At 39.6% G+C, this 26,116-nt stretch overlaps 1 protein-coding gene across 24 annotated transcripts in view; it reads left to right on the plus strand.

Annotated features, from left to right (window-relative positions):
• FOXP1 (forkhead box P1) overlaps positions 1 to 26,116 on the plus strand; it is a 536,656-nt gene that overhangs the window by 484,595 nt on the left and 25,945 nt on the right. For 22 of the 24 annotated variants that reach the window (XM_053378193.1, XM_053378192.1, XM_053378196.1 and 19 more), the window contains 5 exons: positions 2,027 to 2,114; positions 10,595 to 10,678; positions 22,085 to 22,286; positions 22,393 to 22,472; positions 23,077 to 23,178. In XM_053378193.1, the coding sequence (XP_053234168.1) occupies positions 2,027 to 2,114; positions 10,595 to 10,678; positions 22,085 to 22,286; positions 22,393 to 22,472; positions 23,077 to 23,178 (556 nt within the window). The remainder of the gene's footprint in view (positions 1 to 2,026; positions 2,115 to 10,594; positions 10,679 to 22,084; positions 22,287 to 22,392; positions 22,473 to 23,076; positions 23,179 to 26,116) is intronic. The other 2 variants (XM_053378208.1, XM_053378210.1) reach the window with 1 other exon arrangement.

Below are 26,116 nucleotides of genomic sequence, written 5' to 3' on the forward strand. Positions count from 1 at the left end.
CAAACGATACCTTTTTAGGTATCCTGATAAGAGCATCCAAGCTGCAACTCATTGATGAGCAGCATGATGCCTATGTTGGTTGCATTCTCAAACGATACCTTTTTAGGTATCCTGATATGAGCATCCAAAGGGGGTGCCTAAAGATTGCCATGCATACAGTGGTAAAGCTACAAATGAGCTTCTAACTCCTCTCCAATATTAAGCTTATATTAGGCTTATATGAGGGACGCGGGTGGCACTGTGGTGTAAACCACTGAGCCTTGGGCTTGCCGATTGGAAGGTCGGCGGTTCGAATCCCCGCGACAGGGTGAGCTCTTGTTGCTCGGTCCCAGCTCCTGCCCACCTAGCAGTTCAAAAGCAAGTGCAAGTAGATAAATAGGTACCACTCCGGCGGGAAGGGTAAACAGTGTTTCCATGTGCTGCTCTGGTTTTGCCAGAAGCGGCTTAGTCATGCTGGCCACATGACCCCAAAAAACTGTCTGCGGACAAATGTTGGCTCCATCGGCCTGTAAAGCGAGATGAGCACCGCAGCCCCAGAGTTGTTCGCGACTGGACTTAACTGTCAGGGGTCCTTTACCTTTTAGGTTTATATGAGCTTATTTCCTTATTTTATTTATTTATCATGTACAGTACAAACAGGATTTACAGAAACTCTTTTGCCCAGGATTTTAGGGATAATTGTAAATACTGATTCCCAACTAGGTGTTGTGTCATGTGAAGGAGTACTAGGAAACTTAAGTCCAGCAGTGCCTAGTAAAACTAACAAAGCAAAGCTTGCCCTTTCAGCTAGCAGTAATTCTGAATTATGTGCATTCAAACTATTCCTGTTTACTTTGGGGTTCATGGGAAGGCAGATTACCACTTAATCTAGGTGGATCCTAGAACTGGAAGAGAATGTCATCTAAGCTGTATCTTTTTTTATCTGAATATTTTATTTTTTAAAAAATACTTAAAAATATGTCTCCAACACAGTCCTACTAAGCAAACTCACCTGTTTAAATCAGTAATATTTACAATATAATGTGGTTAGGATCAAGTTATAAGGCTGCCTTTTTAAATAGGTATCATTCATTAGGAAAAGGTGAATGTATATGAGCAACGTCAAAGAACTGGTTGAAGTTGCTTACGTTTCCATTGAAACAGCAAAGGCAGGGTATAAATTGGGCGGGGGAGGGCAACAAAATAATAAAAAGGGTACTGGTTCAGATAATAGAAAGTAGTGTGTTTTCTTCAGGGTGCTCTAGTGTCATTCACTTCAATCATTTTTGCTCAAGGAGAACACTTAAGAGAACTGGCTATGGCCACCCAGATTCTTTGGCGGGAGGGAGAGTTCAAAGCGTTGGAAGTTGTATGTAATGTTGTGTGCCTTCTGCAGTTTTGTTTTTTGAGCTACTTAAAATGGGTGTTCAAAATAAATGCCAAACCTGCATATGTGATATTTTGGCATGTGCAAGATTCTAATAATGCCAAAAAACCATGTGCCAGTACAGTATTTGAGACATGAAACACTATTTACTGGCTGAATTAGAAAACTATCTCTTATGAAGGAAGATATTCAAAACAGGTATTCTACCAATTTTCTCATAAGCACATACTTTTCTGTGCTTCTCCATTTAATTCTCTCTTTTTCTCCTCCAGTTTTGTGCTATTTTATTTTCTGCCATGTGAATGTTTTAGTCTATTGTGATGATCTGTCACATGCACCAATTTATCCAGCATCATTTTCCTACATAGATGTAAAAATATGTTTAGCTTGTTTCCTTAGTCATATTTGTATTTCTTATCAGTGGGGCGGGGGAATCTCTTCTGCAGAGTTTTGTCACTAATGTGAAACATTCATTTATTGAAAATACAAGACCCATATTAACAAGCACTGTTTGAACCAGGACAGGGGTATTGTTAAAAAAAAAAAATCCGATTTTCTGGGTGTAATCTTTGGGCTGCTTTACTCATTCTGGTACTTACATATTTACTTCCCTTTTTGTTTATCCATTTCACTTAATGATTTTTTTTTATGTTGTTACAGACATCTCAACAGTGAGCATGCGCTGGATGATAGAAGTACAGCCCAATGTAGAGTGCAAATGCAGGTTGTACAACAGTTAGAGCTGCAGGTAAAGATCATATTTTATATTAATATTTCCCAGTATTAATTGAGTCTGATGAAATGAGTTTTGCTTTGCTCAACTGTAATTTAAAGAAGAGCTTCCATCATTTTCAAAATTTGAAAAGATTGCCATCTTGGATCCCTCTTTATTCATATATAAAGCTGAAAAGAAAATGGAAGTTTGAATGCACTACATTACTCAAAATTATCAGTACAAATTTAATTTATCCTTCAATTTATTCTACACTGAAACTTTTTTTTGGGGGGGGGTGTATACATTTTATTCCAGTGTGTAGAATTGGTGAAAACATGGAAATGGTTTGTACTGGTTTCCAGACTTGTCCAAGATTGGAATGGAGATTGTCTTACTCATCAAGCTAAACATTCGTTTCTTTACATTTCATTACACACACACATACACACACACATTTCACAACTTTGAAATATATGAATTCCTCTACCATTGGAAAAAAAGATTTGTTTTTGCATATAACTTATTAATGATTTATTAAGGGAGTGAATTTATAGCATATAAAGATGTGCAACTACAGTATGGTTATCACTGCTTTTTAAGTGTATTTAAAAATCCTTCCAAGCCCTTGCCTGTCTATGCCTTATTGCTCTTTGTGGATTGACTTTCTTTGTGTGCAAGAGAGTAGGCAAAAGGTTAGCCAAAGAAGACAAATTAAAAACAATGTTGTACATTCTATAGTTACCATTAAAAAAAAATCCATCCTATTTTGTATGCAAGATGGTAATGTAGAGATATATGGAAAGCCGTGGGCTAAGTGCAGAAGATAATTACATTTGGAATTTTACTGAGTTAGTCATTTACAGCTTCAAATAGTTATAGAGAAAAATCAGCAAAAACACACTTAAAACTTTTTGTTGTTACTTTTCCCAGATAACCATGACTTGTATTTTTAAAAATTCCCTTTTATCTTCTTATCTCACAAATTAGAATTCTTTTGTCCAGATATCCTCCTAAATTTTACTTTCTGCAAAACCACGGTCATGACGCCCTCTTATTAGTATTAACAATATTTTAATACAACTTCTTTTAGAAAATCAAACACAGCAGGAATGATAAACTTCAGCAAGATGTATTTTATGAAAAATGTTACGTAGTTAGGAACAGGTTTTCCTTGCTGGCTGCAAAAATAATGGAATTTAAGCTGGTAAGCTCAGAGGAGGTCATCTATCAGGAAAATATTACCTGTGTATTACAACTTGAGAAAGGTGAATTTCCTGTTGTGTTTTTTTTTAATGTATGTGTGTATGTTTGTGTGTGTGTGTGTGTGTAGATATAGGTATTTCAGTAATAGAATAGCTGGAAGTTTAGCAAGAAAGGGCTTCACAATTGAAAGCACTCAAAATATCAGGCCTGCCTTAGGTAGATGGTTCCCTAAATTAGCAGCCTTGTAGGTCATTTACTCCCAGGATAGTAAACAGGGAGTTCTTATGAGCAGGTCTCAGGCGCAATCAGAATTCTCACTATATCGATATATGAACAAATGTAGGATTTCTGGTCCAGTTATTGATTCCTTCCTGCTGTCCAGACAAGGGAGGGAATTGGTGAACTTATGGCCCACTCCTTTTTCCTGCTCCTTCCCTGGGTTTCATCCTCAGGAGACAATAACTACTGAGGATTTAGATGACACACTGGACCAGTTCCTATGCTATTAATCTCTTACTTATCCCCATTAGATGCCAATATAATACAGAGATCTCCTTATAAAGTCTGGAGTAGTGATATTTACTAGGGACAGTGTGGGGAAATTCATCTTGGTTCACATTTTGATGTGATTCTCTGTAATCTGCACTTCCTGCAAATAAGTATACAAAACAAAACACGGTTTTGCTTCAAAATGTGCTGACAAAAATGTGTGTAGTTTGGGAAATGTGAAAACAATTTTGTGTGTGTGTGAAATAGTATTGAGTATCAAAAGACTGAATTCCACAGTGAGATACCACCTACAGTCAGGTGAAAAGATCTGGCTCCTCATCCATTTCTTCCCCTCCTCACCCTGTGAGAAAAACAAATACTTTGGCAGGGAATTGATAGCAAAGCTTGTTAGTGGTCTCAGGCACTTGCTCATAAGTCCTGGAAGACCTCCACTTCTGACATCAAAACAGTGTAGGGACATAATGAAAAAGGTAATAGCAATGGATGGACTGGATAGACCAATCTGTCAATTTCCTTCAGTTCACCAAATTTCTGCGTTAGTTTGCTTTTAAAAAAAAAGAAAGAAGAAGAAAGTCCCTTGTAAAAATTCATAGTTTTAGTGCCCATTTTTTGCAATGCATTTTTAATGTACTATTTGTGTAAAGTGCTGGTGGAGTTAGTATGACACCAAAACCTGTCCCACATTCCAGGTTGGCTGCCTCCACACAAATATGGGATTCCTGCATGCATAATTACCGTACTTTTCCGTGTAGAAGACTATGATTTCCCCCTCTAAAATAATGTTCAAAATAGGGACGCGGGTGGGGCTGTGGGTTAAACCACAGAGCCTAGGACTTGCCAATCAGAAGGTCGGCGGTTTGAATCCCCGCGATGGGGTGAGCTCCCGTTGCTCGGTCCCTGCTCCTGCCCACCTAGCAGTTTGAAAGCACGTCGAAGTGCAAGTAGACAAATAGGTACCGCTCCGGTGGGAAGGTAAATGGCGTTTCCGTGCACTGCTCTGGTACTCCAGAAGCGGCTCAGTCTTCCTGGCCACATGACCCGGAAGCTGTACGCCGGCTCCCTCGGCCAATAAAGCGAGATGAGTGCCGCAACCCCAGAGTCGGTCACGACTGAACCTAATGGTCAAGGGTCCCTTTACCTTTACTAATGTTCGAAATCTGGGCTCGTCTTATACACCCCCAATTTCCTTAAATTTCCTTAAATAGTAACATCCCCAATTTTCCCCAAAATAGGGAGCGTCTTATACATGGGTGCCTTATAGATGGAAAAACACGGTATATAGGCTCTTCCTTGAGAATTGCTGCCAAGATCACACTGCCAGTCATGATGATGATCATACCACTAGAACAGCACTACGATATAATAGTTTTGTGTTACATAAAGCCAGTGTGGTGTAGTTCTTAGAGTGCTGGACTAGAGCCATGAAGCTCAACGGATGACCACAGGTCAGTCACTCATCACAGCTGACGTACCTCACAGGGTTGTTGTAAGGATAAGATGCGAAACAGAACTGTTAACCCCACCTTGAGTTCTTTGGAGGAAATGTGGGATATAAATATAATTTTAAAATAAATAGATGTGGGGCTCCAAGCCATCGTTAGTTTAGCTGTTGCCTTAAGCAACAAAAACTTGGGTTGATTAATTGGTGACTAAAATTGATTGGTGGAGCTGCAATTTCATATGTATTCAGGCTATCTTTGTTGCAGTATGTTTAAGTAATAGGGCATGGGAAAGGAAAATATTAAAGATGGTCTTTCCTCTAAGCAATGAGTGGTAATATTTGTTGTGTAAATTGCAAGTGATTTCACACTTCTAGCAGTACTTAAAGCAATACCTATATCAAAAATCTAGTTACATAATTTAAATGTTTGATTTAATTTAAATGTAAGTGCATTTTTATTTCTCAATTGTAATTGCACTTATAGGCTGCCGTTCCTCCAAGGCAGTTCACAGTTTTGAAATACCAAAACAAATAAAGGATATAAAATGTATAGCTTCTCTTTTGGAGTGGTGGGCGGGAGGGAGAAGAAAGCCACCCATCTATAGCAGGCCTTGATCTTATCGTTGCCCTCACACATCTCACCTTCCTTCCCACAGGGTAGGTGAGGAGAGGACAAACCAGCTGGGGCAGGACCTTATGTCATCGTTGCCTGCCTCCATCGCTAGCCTTTACATTAATCTACTAACTTTATTCTTTGAGGGGTATTTTACAGTCAAGCGGTGTATTGTTCGATCAATCAATCAATCAATCAATCAATCATGATTAATCAACTAAATATTCTTTAAGCAGTTGACAGGACTAGGGGGCTTCTTTTGGGGTTGCGCATTTGAAATATTGGTGCGGTCACCACTGGTATCCAGCTGTTCAATTATCTGGAAAATTCTATTTCATACAATGTTTTCCCAAGGCTTCTATGCAAAACCTCACATTGGGAGATAATGTGCTTCTGACAGGTTCCTGTTTGTGGAAAATGCTCCTATACTTTTGGGTTAGCCGTCACACATTACAGTTTCGGGCCTGAGTGTGAATGGATCCCAAAATACATGTAAAGCCAAAATTAATTAACTGATTAAAGTCAATAAAATTGTGAGTACAGATAAATGATTAGCCAGAACATTTCCATCACTGGAAACTAATGTGAACAGATATACAGTCGTACCTCGGAAGTCGAACGGAATATGTCCCGGAAGTCTGTTCGACTTCCAAAACGTTCGGAAACCAAAGCGCGGCTTCCGATTGGCTACAGGAAGCTCCCTCAGCCAATTGGAAGCCCCATCGGATGTTCGGCTTCCAAAAATAGTTCGCAAACCGGAACAGTCACTTCTGGGGTTGTGGCGTTCAGGAGCCAAAACATTCGAGAACTACGCTATTTGACTTCCAAGGTATGACCATATGTCCCATTAGTTCAGGAATGGAGAACTTGTAGCCTTCCAGATGTTGTTGGACTGCAACACCCATTATCTTTGGCCATTGGCCATGCCAGTTGAGGCTGATGGGAATTTGAGGTGAGCAATGTCTGGAGCTTTCCCATCCCTGTATTAATTCATAGCAAGTGCTGACCATAGTCTGTAGTAGATTTGACTCAACTGATCTCAAGTTAGCCCTTTGACTCCTGAGATTATGTCTGCTTGCATTGTCTGCAAAACAGGTAGAGCAAAAGGAGCATTGATTGACTCCTGTGAACTCTCCAAGAAATGCAAGTAGAAAATAAATGTCATGTAATAATATTGTACTTCCCGGCCATGAACACCTGAGACCCCCAACTTGCACACTTGGAGTTTTACCTCTTACATTCTCTGCAGCGCTTCCATCTCCAAATGAAAGAAGTATTTAAACTGTAGTTTATTATTCACCCATGGGTATTATTCTCACAAAAATATGGATTTAAAACCCCTTGTGCTATATTTTGCCTTTTCTCTGTTAGCTCTGCTAGATTGGAGCCCTTGAAAGATAGCAGAGTTCCCAATTCCTACAGAAGAGCTGTGTTAGTCTGTGCAGCAAAAACAATGTAACATTTTGTAGGATCTTAAAAACCAGCACGTTTTAATAGGCACAAGCTTTCATGGACTAGACTCCATGTCATCAAATGCATGCAAGTCACTGCTTCATTAAAATTTCTGATGGTGACACTCCAAAGAACAACCTTCCTCCATATATACATAGGAAACGAGCTTATACCAAGTCAGACTTTTTAAAATCTCAGGTGCTGTTGTATGTTCAGACTGGCAGTAGCACTTCAGAGTATGTAGCAGAAATATTTCCTATCACCTGCTACCTGATGCTCTTAACTTGAAATGCCAGGGGTTAAATCACCTGTATGCAAGACCTGTGCTCTAGGCATCTCAAGGCAGGGATGAAAGACCCTTGTTTTGAACACTGGAGGGCTGCTGAACAGTGTCAATAATGCTTAACAAGATGGACCAATAGTCTGGCTTAGTGGCTTCAATCGCACATAATGCTAAACTGTGGTTCAGTTCTTAAGAGCCTTTGACACTCATGCCCTCTTTTCCTGCTACTACCAACCAGGAAGCAGGGCAGGAAGCAGTTTAGTTTCTATTTCAATGAGGCTTGTTATCACAGGTGAACCAGGGATTGTGCTGGAACAAGCTAGTGTACCAGGCCATCTTCATAATAAACCATGCCTGTTTTGAAACTTAACGATGTTTGTTTCGATTCTTCGGAGGCTCCCATTGATCATTGCAGCACATACAAACAGTGCCAGATTTACGTATAAGCTAAACAAGCTATAGATTAGGGCCCCACTCTCTTGGGGCCCCCCAAAAAATAAAGGAAAGAAACCTGGTTGTACATTTCCAAAATATAAGATAAAAAAACAAATAAAATAAAACCTACATACAGCAACAGTGTTTTGTGTTGTGTAGGCTCCTGTGATGTAAGTAATGGGCCTCGCCTGCTAGCCTGCTCCCTAAAATATCACTGCTTTGCTCATTGCTATATATAGGTTGCCTACATTCTGCATGGACTGTTATGTGCAAATGGCTTTAGATACCTATTAGGTCCATAAATTACCAGATAGCATATATTCAACACAAAAAACAGCAACAATTTGTTGACAAAGGACAACTGGACATATAAAGGGCCGCATTACCTTCAGGAGCTTAGGGCCTCATCAAACCTAAATCAGGTCCTGCATACAAGTAGTGAGCATTAAATGCAAAGTGTTACAATGACAGGTCCCTGTGTTCCTAAAGAGGTCTGCATTCACAACTCCATCACTCATGGCAGAAGGCAGGAGCAGCCTGGAGCTGGCTCAGATCAGGCCCCGAGACATCAAGTGAAAACAGTGAGGCAAGATTGGGATCCAGGTGTTTCCACCTGTCTGCACATTCAGTGGGTAGAACAGGGAGCTCTTCATCGTTGGGGTGACACGCTTGTAAATTGGCCCACGCGGCTGGGTGGAGGGACACCTTAGCCCAATCCGGAGCCTAGCTCTAAAGGGGTTTGGATTGCAGCCTAAGCTGTGTGCATAAGGTTGAGGGCTTTTCCACACATAATACATGAGTTTCTCCTTCTTCGTGGAATTGATCCTTAAACAGTAAATGAAAGTGTGTCAAACAAGAAGCCCTGTCTGCTATGATATAAGAAAAATGTGTCTCTTCCATTGTGGTTGTTTGCACTTTTGAGAGAACCACTGCGGAACTGCTTACTAGCAATATGTAATTATTATGGAATAGGCGTGTGCACAGTATGTAGTATGCAGAAAACAATGCACACGGCGGAGAATATTTCTCAAAGACATAATTCATAACACAGATAGCCCTGAAAGTGGCCCTCTGGTTTACCATTTAGTCACAAGCTACAAGTGCAGCCTCCCCTCCACAAAATACCATTAGCAGCCACAACTTCCAGACCTTAGGAGCCCTTTATGGTGCCATGCTGATGACAGCTTACTCACATCCATGGCTTAACAAGCCCTTGCGACTTCTTCTGGATGATCTAACTGAATAGACAGGAGTTGCTAATGGAGTTAAGGGTTTATATTAGTATTGCTTTTTGACCCGCAGAAAAGCAGCCCAAAGAATCCGTTCATTCTTTGTTTTATGTTTTTGTCTTGAAACCAGAAGTCTTTCAGATGTTTCACTTACAGAGTCCTGCCCTTGCTCTAAATATCTGATTATCTGTCTTGTTCATTTCCATGGCTCCTGAAATTTATTCTGCATAATCCTATACCCCCTTTCCTGAGAGGAATCCCTATTGAAAACATTGTGACTTACTTCTGAGTAAGGCATGTATTGGACTGCACTGGTTAATGTTTTATTTGTTTTAGCTCTGTGTGTTTTAGCTATACTGCATATGTTTGATTTTGCTTTAAAAATGCAAATAGCTTTGAAATCTCTTGAAATGTAATACATAATTTTAAAATGAATAAATACACCTGTCCAAATATTTTATAACCTGAGTAGAAAGCTTGGAGTACAGGTAATCCAGCAGCCTTTATTGTTGCATAATGCTTCGCTCAAAGGCCCTAACCATACATATGTGTATTTTGTGCTGAGGTCCATGCACCAGCAAAAGAACCATCTCAATTGTCTTTTGAGTTTCAAAACTTTTTTTTTTTGTATGAGCTGCACCCAGTCAGTGCTATAAAGGACAGAACCCATAACAATATCCAAAACTGAATGCATCTTGGTGGCCTGAGGGCAAATGCGAATAAGAAAAGGAGAAGCCTTACTTTTTCTTTTTCCCCTCTTCCACAATTAAAGCTTTCACCAGTTCCTGCTCTATGCAAGAACAAAAGTTTGGTACACCTTCGATTTTCCCCCCAAGAGTTGAGAATTAGCAGCATTTGTTTCATTCTCATTGAAGATGCTGAGTAGGGGGCAAAACCATTGGAGCGGAATAGTTCCAGAGGGTAGGGAATATTCTAAGTTTATTTTAAAAGTTTAACCAAAATAGCACACACTTCTTTTACTCACCACATTTTCCTTTGTGCTTTGCCTCTTGCCCATGAATTGGGACAGGGTTGGTGAGCAAATATGATTCATTAATGTCTTTCTAGCTGTCACTGCTGCAATGAACGCACTGGTGCCAGCAGGTCTAGAGCTGCTTCAGTTGAGAGCTAATGCATTTTGCTTCACAAAAAGCTGATACCCAGCACCTAGAGTTTTGTTACAAAAACACACACACACACAGAGAGAGAGAGAGAGAGAGAGAGAGAGAGAGAGCGAGAGAGAGCGCATGCACCATATAACATTTCTGAGAAATTAATAAGTTTTTGTTTGTTTGTTCTGGATTCTGTTCACAAAAATAACTTATGCCATTTTCCTTTCCTGTTTAGCTTTCGAAAGACAAAGAGCGCCTGCAAGCTATGATGACACACCTACATGTAAAGTCAACTGAACCAAAAGCTACACCTCAGCCTGTAAGTATCTGCACTGACTGAATAAAGCTTCACAACAGCCTCTTTTCCTACCTAAGAGCATAAAAGACATGTGGGCTACTTTAAAATACCCATCCAAGTGAAGACATGCACATTCTTCTCCATTTTGCGCCCTCCCCTGTGCACATCCTGTGCTGTCCTCAGAACTTGTGCGAAGGGTTAGGGGGAAATCCCCAAGCAGATGGGGGGGCAGGGGAGGAGGAGAGGGGGAACAATGCTCTGCTGTGCAAGAAGAAATCCTTGCACTAACAAAATGTTCTACTTAGTGCCACGCTGAATTCAGCCCTAAGTGTTTTATGTGTATTTGATTTGATTTTGCAAAAAGTAAGCCAACAAGTCTACTCATTTACCTGCGAACTCAGCTGGACTTTAAAGAGTAGACTTTAAAGTTATGCTTTAACTGTTTTAGGAATGACTGTCTACTCAGAAATAAGGCCCACTAAGCACAATGAGAGCTCCCAGTAAGTCTGTTTAGGACTGAAGCATACATTTTAAACTAGCTCAAAGGCTGTTCTCCTAATTTACATGTATAAAATAAATGAAGAGCTCTACCACGGTGAAATAAATATTGTGAGGGATGCAGATAGCATGTACCTGGTCAGCCATCTTATGGAATTTCATCCCCACTTTATAAAAGCCAGATATTTAAGTAGGTTATGAACAAACACAAAGTGATAAAGATGATCAGAATCATCTAATATTTATATAGCACCTATCATATTCTAGATAATAAATCAGTTTTGGATTCACGTCATAAGGAATGCTCGAAGGAATGTGTCATACTCTGTTCAAGAAGGAAATCCTGAACAGTTTGCAAGATTATGAGCAGAAAGCAACACTTGTTGTTTAGTTGTTTAGTCGTATCCGACTCTTCGTGACCCCATAGACCAGAGCACGCCAGGCACTCCTGTCTTCCACTGCCTCCCGCAGTTTGGTCAGACTCATGCTGGTAGCTTCGAGAGCACTGTCCAACCATCTCATCCTCTGCCGTCCCCTTCTCCTTGTGCCCTCAATCTTTCCCAACATCAGGGTCTTTTCCAGGGAGTCTTCTCTTCTCATGAGGTGGCCAAAGTATTGGAGCCTCAGTTTCACGATCTGTCCTTCCAGTGAGCACTCAGGGCTGATTTCCTTCAGAATGGAGTGGTTTGATCTTCTTGCAGTCCATGGGACTCTCAAGAGTCTCCTCCAGCAACATTACCCATCTCTTTTTTTAGGTGTGTCTCTTCCCTATAGAGAGATAATTCATCTCCTAAAAGCATAGCCTAGAATAACTCTAAAAAGCTGCACAGGAAAAAAGTGGAGAATATGAGATAACGGTGAACAACACAGTAGTTAAAACAGGTCCTACTATGTGAAGTGTATTTATTGGTTTTAAAAAAAAGATTAAGGGATGACATGAGAGGTTTTAAATATGAAAAATCCTACTATTACCCTCATTTTTCATTGAATATGAAAAAGCCCCATATTCCCCCCGCCCCATCACTGTTCTAGAGCAATTTATTCTCCAGTGAACCTGCAAAATACACATTCCCTTCTAGGAAAACAGAGGTGCAGGGTGCTTATATATTTTTGATGTTCTCTGTTTCAATAATGTGTTCTGTTTCAGACATTAATTTCAGTCCACCAACTGCTCATAGGCAGGCTACCATATTTGCTGGGCTAATCGTCTTTGACTTGTATTTAGTTAGTCATGTGTTTGTTTTATTTAGACTGGTCAAAAAAGTAAAAAATACAACAAGTAAACCAATACTTGACTATTGTGCTGTATCACTGCATATTGATTACAATCTGCCAATTGATTAAAGTTGACTATAGACCATCAATAATCAATTAATATTTGCATAACTCAGAATAAAATCAAATAAACACAGTGTACCTTTAAATCTTACAGATCTTAAAATCATAAGGCAAATCCCTGCCTTGGTTTAGAATAATCACATGAAGCAATTAGGAATTTTAAGGTATTTTAATTAAAGGAGTAAAATTAAAGTATCTTGCATTTAAGATGTTTGCTTATCAAAATTTTTGAATGTGAACTCTGATTCTGACATAAGATCAAACATTTCATTAGAATCCCTGATCCCTTTCACTCTTGATCCATCTTATTAAAGGATTTTCTGCAGAGTAGATTCTTATAGAGTGATGCAAAGAGCATAATGGTTCTCTAAGTATAATGCACACTGCTAAAGCTTTGCTGGTGATGCTGTATGACTTCGTGGAAAGGTACTTCAAGGCTTCTTATAGTGGACATGTGGACAAGCGTCATCCACGCAATAGGGATTATAATCTGTAGGAAGGTAATGCATAGTGTTCAGACATCTGACCAGTATCTGGCTGCTGAAAATCTGGGAACTTTTGACCGTGAGCTCCAGCCATACCAGTTGGGGATGCCATGATAAGTACTGCAACACAGCTAATAAACAGGAAAAAGCATAGGAAAAGGAAAAAAACTGATCTAGGCAATGTGGGAGGGAGGATGCACTTTCTTGATTAGTATTAAAAATGTTTTACATTCTGGAAAATTATAGCTTTGATGGGGACCTCCTACTAAATTTATTTTTAACTGCTCTATTGAAAATTCTGTACCACTAGTCAACATTATCTCTCAGTTGCTCAGCACAGTGTTTCTCTATTAAAAGAAATAGGCATGAATATTTTTGACTGAAAAATTAATAGCTTTTGAATTCATACACAGCAGGTTTTCTTTTCCAAAGAAGTCCAATATTGCTGCACAGCACTTGTATAACCATTTATTTAGAGTCCAAGTCAAACCTTTGACAGCTAGAGCAGTGTTACAAGCCAACATAAAGAACTCCAAGATGTAAACCAACAATAGGCAGTCTGTGTGAGGTTTGCCATTGTCAAATACATAGATTGTTTGGATTAGTTTATGTAAATGTACTGTTGTATTACCCTTTGGGGGGGAAAAGATCACATTTGTGTATGAAAAGTGGTTTCGTTCACAGGCAGCATTATAAATTCCTTATCCTTTAACTTACATGTTAGAAGTAAAAATTGGTGCCTGACAGGCCTATATTGTGTGACACTCTGTTGTTGGATTGAAACGGCCTTCTTTTCATTTATTGAAATATAGAAAATTTTATTATAGATACCATCAGATAAATCAGAAATTATTAAAATATGTATAGGTGAAGCATTCAAAAATTAATTATAAAATGTAGGAATATAGTGTTTTGCATATTGTGCTTTCCCTGTGAGGGGGGAAATAGCAAAGGCATCACAGAGTCTAGGCTAGACCTCACTCCTTTTAACTCAGCAGGATAGAACTTTGACTGGGAGAGATCTGATGACCAATACTGTAATGCGAAGTATTCTCTACACCCAGTAATTAATTTTCCCCTTCTCCCTATGACTGATGCAAGGTGTATGTTAGCTTTAATATCTTTGCCTATTTTTAAAGGCGAAAGTAAGAACTGATGCAAACTTACTAATAAAACACGGATGTAAAAGTGCGGCTGAGTGGGGCTTGTAATGCTTGCATTAAAAATTCACCATCAGCTAAAAATTGAGGATCTGGCTGCACAATATGAGCTTTAGCTGTCTATTATTTGGTTGCCATAGGTGTTTCTCGTTAGTCAAGTGCTTTGGTCTTGACTAGGTACATAAATTAGCACCATATTTTGCTGAACTCTTTGATCAGTTCCCAGTGCTACACAATGAATCAGGAGTCCATCCAACCACAGAGAGCAGCAACTTGTCAGATATAATCACAAGGAGAAGCATGTATGAGATTATCTCCTTAAAATAAGCAATCTCTTTGCAGCTTGTTGGAAGTGCTTGCACGTTCCTCAGCCATCATCTATCAGCCACATGCTTAAGGTCCTGCGGAAGTGAGCATAATTCCAATAAGTGTGTATTGAAAGAAATCCCTTTATAAACAGCTTTCAAATGTGGTGGGTGAGGGTGGGGTGTACACACAAGGTGTTTGCCAGGATGCAAAAAGAAGGCCCTCTTGTTAAGAAAAATATTGGTTAGGCGAGTGAGCAAGTTAGCAGGTATACCGTGAGGACCGAACTATATAGGTATGCCTGTGGAGGAGGGAAGCAAAGCCAAACTTACCCTGAACTGGGTGAAAATTGTAACAGGCAGTCAATGTATTTTCCAAAACTTATCTCTGAAATCTCCATTTGCTTGTGGAATTCACAGTCAGTGGATGGTGTGAAATGATAGCTCTTTTCATGTCTTTAGGACCATGGTGAGAGAAGCCTTCTTCCTGATCTCTTCTGCACAGCCCACCTTGTGTTCATAACCTGACTGGGTCAGGAGGTGGAAACTGTATTCTTTTCCACTTTTTGTTGTGTTGATTGACTAGGCGGGAGTTCCATGAACCTTAAGGCACTCCAAGACCCTCGTAGTCTTGCATACCTCTGTTTTCTGTTAGTCTGCTGGTTCTTCTGAGACTTGGGAGTGAAGGAGCGTGTCCTCAGATGAACTGTCAATCTTTGCTTTGCTTTAGAGGGGAAAGCTCAAACAGTCTATTCCATGATTTAGGGAAGCCCATCTTAAGATATCTGCTTTTCTAGTCACTCCTGTAGAAGTGGCTGGAGAATACCTGTCCCTGTGCTCAAGGCACACATCAAAAGGTGGCTGTGCTTTCTGTTACATCCTACTGTTGACCTGTATCGTCAAAAGAAATATTACAGCAGTTCACATCACTATTTTTATTTTAGTGTCTGAAATAAAATTTAACTGAATATTCCATTATCCAGTATTCTCTTAATCTCTCTGACGTTTTTGTTTATGACAGAACTTGGAAGCATTGATATGCTTAATGCAATAGTTGTTCCATTATTTTCATTCATGCTTGAGGTTCAGATGACGGAGGGAAACCAAGGCACAGTGTGCTTTTCGATGGCACTTTCATAGCTACAAATTGCGCCTCGGAAAAGAGAGAAGGAATACATTCTTCTTTCGTTGGCTCAAAAGTGTTTTTTGCATACCTGGCAGTACATCCGTCTTTATAGAGCTGACATAACTGTTGGCTATTTTTTATGTATTTTCCTTTACCCTAACCACAGCAATTAGGATTGTTTTGAAATCCTGTTTTTAGCAACTGTAAAAACAAAGCATTAAAAAATAGCCTTTTAACTGTGAGGTAATGACTGAGCATTTTAGCTGCTGTAGCTGTATTTTATAGTTTGAAAAATAATGATATGTAGCAATAAAAAGAGATTTGCAAATGCAACACACAAAAGCTGTTTTTATATACTGTTTTTCATTAAGTCCCACTCCTCAACTTGGGTTTCCTTAGTATCCCTGCCAATAACAACACCTGCTAAGTGATTGCTGCCTGCCAAATCCTGTGTTGCGTGCAGATTATATATATATATATATATATATATATATATATATATATATATATATATGTATGTAAAATTTTCGTGGATGAAGTGTTAAAGCAGACTAAATCTAACAGTCCCAACACACATCCACTTTCTGTGGCTTAGCAATTGGTGTCCATCTCTGAAGTCCAATTACAGCAACTGTTTTAGCCATGATCAGAATGGTAGAATCAACAGTGGAGAAATTGCTGTCCTAAAGCACCACAGATGGGCTTAGCATAGCTTGTATGATTTTCCCCCCTGCTTGAAATCTGCTAGTCCTTTTGGTGTGTTTGCTGCTTTTTTGTCACTGTTTGCATGCATTACCTTAGACCTAATTGAAGCCATTTTAGCTATTATTCTTTTGTGTGTGTTTGCATGCGTACAAACGTACATGTGTAAAAAATACTGTTAATGATTTATGCAGCAATGGTGAGGTACGGTTGGGTGAGACTTATTTTTTATTCCATTTAAGAACATTATTCTTTTTAAAACAAGCAGGAGAAAATTCAGATTATTATTATTATATATTTATTTCTGTCCCTCCTTTTTCCCTGATGGGAACACAAGGCAGCTTTCAGAAAAAAATAGAGCCTTTCTGAGTGGGGGGAGGCGGTTAATGCCTACTTCAGGTTAAATTGTTGCAGACTTAAAAGTGCAGTAAGAAATTGGCTCTGGTGTTATTTTCTTTGTTAATCCTTTGCGATAAGAAGATAAGAAGATCATCTGATTTTAGGACAGTTCACCCACCTATTATTTTAAAGCCGTTTAGTAGTCAGAGTTGCATTAGAATTGTCAGAAGATATTCCAGAAACTGGTGCATATTCCTACATTGACTTTGGTTGGTTGTGGTAATTAAACATATTTTTGAATTGTGTAGAATAGGGTTGTTGTATTTCAAAAAGTGAAAATCCAGACACAAAAGTTGAGCTTTTTATTGGCAAAGTTGTAGTTGAGCTTTCTTTTCTTTTTGCCAAAGTTGCTGACCTTTTTTTTTTTTGGCAAGATCTTTAAAAAAGAAGTTTTTGAGCTATTTTTACACTTCCGACATGGGTTGCCAGATGTCCGGATTTTCCTGGTCATTCTAGTGATTTTCACCCAGACACCATTTCCGACGGCCAAATCCTGGTTATGTCCAGAAAATTCCAGGTGTATGGCAACCCTAGTGTTGGATTCATCCTTAGGCAGAATACAGAGCCAGCTATGTCTCAGCAGGAGAGAACAGAAATAGTTATTAATTCATAGATATTGTCTATGTTCAGGTACAAACTCCCAACCATTTCAAACAGGTTCTGAACCACACAGTGTCACCTACTGACAGCGCTTACAAGATGGAAACCAGTAATGCTCAGTCTGCTTGTGGCTGGGACAAAAACAAGTAGCTAGTGGCCATAAATGCCTGGACAATATAAGCTTGCGCTAACACGTCCAAGCTGAGGACCATTCTCCACAATAATAAAGCCTGGGTTCAGATATGTCTCACTCAAAATAAATTCTACCAGAGTGGAAGCTTTGTGTCCGTCAAATGCCTCTGTGAGCAACTTTTGAAACTAGAGCAGCATGTTTTTAAATAGAAAATGCAAACATTGAGAAATGGCGTGGCATTTCCATCAGGAAAGGAGACCTTCCCAGTACAAACCCTTCCTGATCTTTGCCCTGCATAATCATCTTTGGCTGCTGCAAAGCCAGAGTCTAGATGGGACTTTTTTCATTGTTAATTGATGATGATATTAAGATTTAATAGTTTGTAATGAAGATTAATATTTTAGATCCCAACAAAAACCAACACAATTCATAGAGTAGTTCTGCTCCAGTTCACAATTAATAACTGAATTTTGAGGCAATGGAAGCAGTGCATTCTCAAGTGTACTCGGTGTAAATTCTCTCTGCTGCTACCCCTTTACATTTTTGCCACAGTGGCTGACCAAGGTTGGCCTCTTGAAGAACGTGAGATGCTATCATCATCGAACAGAAGTCTGACAAGCAAAACTTCTATAGGAAGTGACGAGGTCATCGTTTCATTAACTTGTTGGTTCTGTCTCCCAACCATTGTCGGAGGTGAAACACAATGCAAGGCTAGATTCCTACCTTCCACCACCTTCCCCCTCTTCTTCTTCTTCTTCTTCCCTCTCATATTGCAGTCATGTTTAATTTGGAAACTGGGCTCCTTTGGCAAATTAGCAATTAGAACAATTTTGTGGGAATATGTATATGTGTCATTAGTTTTCCTGCAAATTAATAGCAAGAGCAGAGGTCAGGCAGAAATTTTCCACTTGACTGCAGTTCCTCTGTCGAGATTTGGCACTTTGTTTTGGAACGGCCACAGCTGCTCAAAGCCACAGCCTTCCTCTAGGAACTGTCTTTTAATTAGTTTACCTCGTAGCCATTATTACAAATATTACTGCCTCCCCCCCTTGAAATAAAATTACTGTTTCTACAAAATATTCCAGTGACATCTTGCACCATTGCACATTGATGGTGGGGTCATTCGAATGCGGCGTTTAATCATTAGATCACCTCCATAAGCATCTCCTAATTAGAGTCCTTACAATACAATTTTATCTGGTAATTAGCTGAGATTGGCTGCTTCCTCTGTAGCTTATTAGTGGCAGCCCAGCAGTGGGTGTGAATCGCAGTGTCATTTGTCAAGCCTGTTAAAGGAGGCATCCCCTCCCTTTACTCTTCCTCACTTTCTCTGTTTATTTCTAGTTGTACTACCTACCCTGAAAAGCCTAAAGAAATTTAACTCAATTCAGATTATTTAACTGGAGAACATTGACCTTTGGGCTTCCCCCTCCCCAGCTTCCTAGTAGAAACAGATTAAATGTTTAAGCTTTTAAACAGTAAAAACAGAATTGAACTTGTTTGAAATTGAGTGGTTTGAACAGTAATGATGAAACAGTATCCGTGCTCCTTACAGCAGGAGAGCCAATCTACTGAGCTTATGCAATGGAAGAGCACTGGAAATTGATTCAAATCTGCTTGTGATGTTTAAAAACACCTACTTTAACAATGGAGATAAAATAGGGTAGATTTGATTTCTTAGCAAGACTTCTCAATTGTACTATAGTTGTTACTGTGCTTTCTCCGTGTGTGTGTGTGTGTGTGTGTGTGTGTGTGTGTGTGTGATGGGTAGATGTCAGAGGGGCATAACAGAATTTATGCAATCCCAAATAAAGTAACTTAAGATAGCCAGTCAGGTGCATAAGTTAGCATTTGCCTGGTGTTTTCAAGAAAGAACACTATCCGAGGTAATTTCTGAATCTGCAACCGTCATTTCATGTCATTGCGCTATTTGAAAGCAAAACCTCCCATCTTTCTTCTTAGACATGTTAGCAGACTGTGGGATAGAATCACGGATCCAACCAGCCAGCTCTCGTTTCCGCAAAGTTCGGTTCATAACCAAATGCTGCTGTGTGCAGAAAAATATTGTTGCTGCCTCTTTCCCCTCAACATTTTGCATGCCAAGTTTCCATGAGACATGTCCTCCCTCCTCAGTTTTCCTGGGTGTAGCTTGTTCCCCTTGTTGTATAAGTGGAAAGGACTGGCACAAACCAAACATTCCTTGTGTGTTTTCACAGTTGCATGCGGTAGGTGATCTGGATGGGGGACTGTGGTGCAAGAGTGTCACCCTTTCTTCCCACATGGTTCTCCTACCAGGAGTAACACATGTGCCCTCCAGCTGCTGCTTACGGCAAACAGCTCTTTGGGGGCAAATTGCAGCTTGATAGCGATTTTCAGGAGGAAAGAGCAAAACACCAAACCATCTCTGCCCCACTCCTGACTACTTTTGGTTATGAAAAATAACATTCTGCGTCTTAAGTATGGAAGAAGAAATGCAAATGTAGTGTGTAATTTGGCTGCCCATTGATACCAAGGCATTGAGATTTGTCCGGCTACTGTGATAGTTGCTGTTTTTCCTGAATTTATTGGATTTAGATGAACTGTTTTTATTGTATTGGGATTTGGGTGTGGAAAACCACTCTGGGATTTTTAATGAAGGGTGTTATAAAAACGTTTTGAATACATAAATAAAAATAAGGTTCTGTAAATGGAGAAATGTTGCAGAGTGGGGCATACCTACTACCCTTTGCTTCACCCCTCGTATCCCAAGCTCTGAGATTGGTGCACATACCTCATTTTCCCTTCTTTGAGACGTTTTCCAGAGTAGCCTGATACAACTTGAATTCTGACAGTAGTTTATATTGACAGTTGAGTTAGAATGGCCCTCCCACATTGTTTAACCCAGCGGGGAGCTCAAAAGTAGGCCATAAGTACACATTCTGTACTGTTTGCATCTAAACATCAAGATTTCCATTTAGTTACTGTGTTTTAAGGGTCATCTTGTGTCTCTGTCACCAAATTCCTATGAGCCTTCATTTGTCTTAAATACTTTTTGAGTCCTCTGTGTATAATGAGATCTGTGTTAATGGGAAACAACATCAGCACTCTTCAACTGTGCACTTCTTGCAGCCAAATGTTGGCCATGTTGATTATAGTACCATTTTTTTAAAAAAAATATGAATATTGCTTGTAGATAACTGATTATTTATCTGTTTAATTAAGTAACCCATGTAATACACGTGAAATATAAATTTTCTGATGTCCTCATGGGGCCTTTTGTATAATCTCTTAGAAAAATGGCCTTGATTCTTAAAGTGGTCTGTTTTTTATTAACCAAATATATATTCTTTAACCTTGCAAAACTTTAAATGACTAATAGGTAAGATGCTAGGGTATAATCCTATACATGGCTGTTCAGAAGGAAGCCCCATTGAGTTCAATAGAATTTGCTGCAGTTAGTGAGTATAGGATTGAAGGCTTAATGGTATTATTTGGGACCAAACCAGGAGTGATATAAAAAAAATGTGTGAATGTGTTTCTGATTTTTGTTTGTTTGTTTAGTTGTTAAAAATGACAGAATCTGCGGAATTGGATTGGGACGATGATGTAAAGATAATAATTTAAACCTTTTACATTCATGCAGAATTTTCAATGCAAATCATTCCAAGAGCTTAGTTGCTGAGGATAAAAAAACACGCACCCATATTGTGCTTTTCTTCCATCTTCTCTCACTGTTTTTTATTATCAGATTTTCATGGGAAGATGGATTCGTATCAAAAACTGCTTCAAGTCTGTAATGATAATAGTTTTGAGACAATACTCTGATATTTTCCTCATATCATATCTATACAAAAATGTTCACTGGACCCAAATGTGGCCAAATGTGAAGGAGATAATGGCTCCTCTTTCTTAACTTAAAACCATAGGGTGGTATCTCGTGCCGTTGTTGCAGCGCGATCCCAGTGGGGTGCCATCACAGCTGTTCCCTCAACCGCGCTGTTCGCCACACCCCCACAGGCAGCGCACCACGCCCCCAGGACGCATGCCACGCCCCTGCGGGTGGTGCGCCAGACCCCCCCCGCCCCCTGGTGCTGGAGCATGAAGCTCCGCCACTAGTTTTCCTGAAATCTGCTGTGGAGAATTGGCTGGTGGGGGGACAACCCAGAACAGAGAAAGGGGTGTGTGAGGGGAGAAAAAGTTTGGTTGTGCAAGCATAAACCCTTGCACTAATGAAAATAGAGATTTGGCACATCTTTGGATACTAGTCATAGTAAATACTTGGTTTGGGGGCATTCAGTAGTATAAGTAGTGTGTTTTTTAAAAAAAAATTGTTAAACTTAATTTAAAAATACTTGTCATTTTATTTAATACCCTCCAGATGTTTTTGACTACAACTCCCATCAGCCCAGCCAGAATGGTCAGGGATGATGGGTGTTATAGTCCAACAACATATGGAGGCCGCCACATTGTCTACCTTTGCTTTAATGTGTTTAAAGCATCTTATTACCTTACAATGGAAGGGAACCTGGGGCTGAGTTGAAAGATGGTAGCTTGCCCTAAGGTCATGGCTCAAACGTTGTTTATAACCAGAGACTTCCTAATCTTCAGTTCACACTCTTAACTACAACACCACTCCTATGCATCGAGGAGAGCAAATTGTGATAAATATTTTTAATGACATCTCCTTTTGCTTTTTCCACAGCTGAACCTTGTATCTAGCGTCACACTTTCAAAGACTGCATCAGAGGCTTCTCCGCAGAGCTTACCTCATACCCCCACCACCCCAACAGCACCCATCACTCCTGTTACCCAGGGACCTTCTGTCATCACTACTACCAGCATGCACAATGTCGGACCCATCCGAAGGCGGTACTCTGACAAATACAACGTGCCCATCTCTTCAGGTAACTTGATGGATGTGCAGGGAGATTCTCACATTCTTCTCATTTATGTGTTGCTCGTGTGAACTGTGGGCCATGGTAATACAGGGAACTCCTGTACTTTATTTAGCAGATCTTGCGCAGAACCAAGAATTCTACAAGAATGCAGAAGTCAGGCCACCCTTTACATATGCATCCTTAATTAGGCAGGTAAGTGAGAACAAACGGAACAGCCTGCTGGGATCCAGGGCTGTACATATATGTGATGCTATAGACAGAGCAGATGAGAAGCCCGTTGGCATGCTGAAGCCTTTGCTATAAGGTTTTTTTCTTTCTCTCACAACTGCAATACATATACCATAATTGCTTTTGATTAAGTATTACTATACGATGTGATTATTAGGAAATTCATTTCACACAACAGTGAAAATGAGCCTGTTTAAAGATGGCAAGTCAATTATCACAAGCTACAGTAATCTCTGATCCCTAGAATTAATCTGAGCTCAAAATAATTACTAAGCTTTAATCAGCTAGTGAAATGTTTTGCATTTCTCTTTGATTCTGCTTTATGAATGACTAATAAATTAATATTTCTGTAAGGAAACAGAAATAAAACTCAAAACAATTAGATAATTCCATTTTGAATTTTGCCATTGAGCTACTAAATACAACCATTAATCTTAGATTGTAGCGTGAAACCTTTTCGATTTTGTGCTCAAGAGTCACGTTTTGTTTTATTTATTCAAACAAATATGCAAGTGTGTTTTCTGCTCATTTTGTCTTAGATCATTATTGAGTTTTAATTGCTTTACAGGCCATTCTTGAATCTCCAGAAAAGCAGCTAACACTAAATGAAATCTACAATTGGTTCACGCGAATGTTCGCATACTTCAGACGCAATGCAGCAACGTGGAAGGTATACCTTATTGCCATGCGTATTTGACATGTACAGAACAGATAGTGCTGCAGACATAACTGTTTGTAACGGTGTGTGGACTTTGAAATCTAGATCAGTTGTTTTGACACACACAGGGTGCCTCGTTATCTTCCACAAACAACTTGCTGGTTGGCAGAAATATTCTACTGTCTTTGAAATTTGCTGCTAATTTAGATGCCCATTGCTGTTTTTTGTCTCCACCTTCTGTGATTAAACTACCAGTCTGCCTATGTAGTTGCTCCTAGCACTGAAAACATTTCAGCTGCTGAGATATAGGGAAAGGGTGAAGAAGAAGCTTTATCAGATGGTGGTTTTATGTACACATTCTTTTAACTGGAAGCCGCAAACTCTTTTTCCAAGGATTCATAGAAAACTGGCTTTTCAGCCAGCTGATACACCTGCCTTAAATTAACATGCCAACTTCTCAAAACATTCACTAGTGTATTATGAAACACAATACAGGTTAATTGGGCACAGCAGTAAAGACGCAAGCCAATAAAAATATTAAATCTAGCAATTTAACAAAAATACCCCTGGTGCTTTAAATTTCAATAGTTTGGCTCTGTTTAGTTAATTTCACTGTGTGTTTAAATTCTCTTAGAATACTCCCTTTATTTTAAAATGGCTACAGTACAAAGTGGCACACATGGCATCTGATTTTTATTTTTTTTGCAGAGTTTCTTTCTAAAAAGCCCCCAACCCTAAACTGCTCTTTATCTTCCCCTCATTTCAAAAAGTGGTTTGGGGATTTGGCACAGCAGCTTTTTTAAAGAAAAGAAAGGTGGAAACATCACTGGTGCCACCTTTAAAAAGCTTTAATCCTGAAGCCCCAAACCACTTTTGAACTGTGAAGTGAGGGGGGGCAGGTGGCAATAGAATTTTTAAAAAATAACAATTTGGTGATTCTGTTCTGAAAGCAAAACTCTGTGGGCGATATTCAGTGTTAAGTCATACTCAGTGCAGAACCATTCAGATTAACGGAGAACATTACCTAAGTCAACCCATTTCATTGGATCTGCTCCAACTAGCATTGGTTATCACCCTGCAACAAATGTAATCAGCCACATCTGTAGACTTCATAGCCAGTGAGGTTTCTACCTGATGAGTCAGATAAGTAACTTAGACAAAACTTGAAAGCTTGTGTGGTACATGGAGTTACCATATTGAGCTTAGGTTTGGAAAATTCAGAATCAAATCCCCTCTCAGCAATATTTGTTTTTGTCTTATTTGCATTACTTCTATCACCTTTTCATTGGAGATTTCCCAGTGACAAAATATAAAAATAACCTGTTACTATCTAAAAGAATACATTTAAAATACACCACAGTGGAAGCTCACTGAGTGGCCTTGGGCAATTCATCATCACTTAGCTTACTCTACCTCACATCAGCTACAGTCCCACACTTTTCACAGGTCTGATCAATGTTCATTAACTCTTGTCACTCATTTTGCATTTCTCTCTCGAAAGAAGGGCCAACATTTACTGTCGTCATTAAGATTCAGGTGTTGGCATCAGATTCTTAAGTAAAAAAGGGGGGATGGGAAAAGCCTTTAGAGCCTTTTTAACCTTTTTTTTTAACCAATCACTTTACTGAATCAGACAAGATGGCTCTAAACTTTAGAACTGGAGGATTCAGAAATGAACTCCCCCAATTTTGAAAGCCCCAGAGTCTGTTAAAATGTCCCCTTTGAAGTTAGGCTTAGAGCCTGACACCTGATCCCCCCTTTCCTTTTCCATACTGACTTACACTGCAGAGGCCTTGCTGTATTATCTTTGTGGCTACTAGGCACAGGGAGGTACAGTTGCCTTGGATTGTGATGTAGGCTCCCAAAGATCCATGGGAACTCTTATCTTCCTTGAATCCTAATGCTATCACCCTTAAAAGCTGAACATATTATTTGAGAATTTGGCATGGTATCATTGGTAACAGAACAGACCCTTAACTTAAATTGCAACCAATCTTTAAACAAACTTAACTTGGGCCCGGATCAGATCAAGTCCAGATTCACTCATTTAGGGTGAATCTATTCCAAATTGATAGCAAACAGATTGCTAGCCAGTGAAATGTCACCCCAAAGCAAAGACAGTGGTACCTCAGGTTAAGTACTTAATTCATTCTTAACCTGAAACAGTTCTTAACCTGAAGCACCATTTTAGCTAATGGGGCCTCCCTCTGCCACCACTGCACAATTTCTGTTTTCATCCTGAGGTAAAGTTCTTAACCCGAGGTACTACTTCTGGGTTAGCGGAGTCTGTAACCCAAAGTGTTTGTAATCCGAGGTGTTTGCAACCCGAGGTACCAGTGTGTGTGTGTGTGTGTGTGTGTGTGTGTGTGTATATATATATATACACACACACACACACACACTGCTGTGCCAGGTAAATGTTTTTTATAAATAAGAGCTTATTCAGATAAAAAACAACAAATACTTTATTCAAGGGTAATTAGCATAGTTTTTGTATGGTGTGTGGTTGTGGGTTTTTCCCCCTTTCTCATACTGACAGTGAGAATCAAAATTACAAAGTCATCTCCTGTTAGTTTATGTTTTTCTTAAGGCCATGTCAGACACAGCGACTGTTGTCGCTACACATGGGGAGAAATTGTCATAGACAACTGCTTCCTAGAGAGGTAGAAGTCTTCCACTCCTGGTCAACAATAGCATTGCGAGAAGGGATTAAGAAGACTGTACAGGAATAATAATACATATATAATCCTATTCACTTCATTCTCCCAACTCAAAAATGTATTCCTTATAATTAAGGCTTCATGGTGCTGGTCCAGTTGCCTGCCACATTCTCCCTACAGCCCTGCCCCCCCCCATCCCAGCATGTGCTGCCCTGTGTGTGGTGCTGTTGACACCCACAACTCCTGTTTACCAATCTTCCTCCAGGTGGAGAGCTATGCTCATGAGAGAA

Source organism: Podarcis raffonei, chromosome 2 (assembly GCF_027172205.1).
Source record: "Podarcis raffonei isolate rPodRaf1 chromosome 2, rPodRaf1.pri, whole genome shotgun sequence".
NCBI lineage: Eukaryota > Metazoa > Chordata > Lepidosauria > Squamata > Lacertidae > Podarcis > Podarcis raffonei.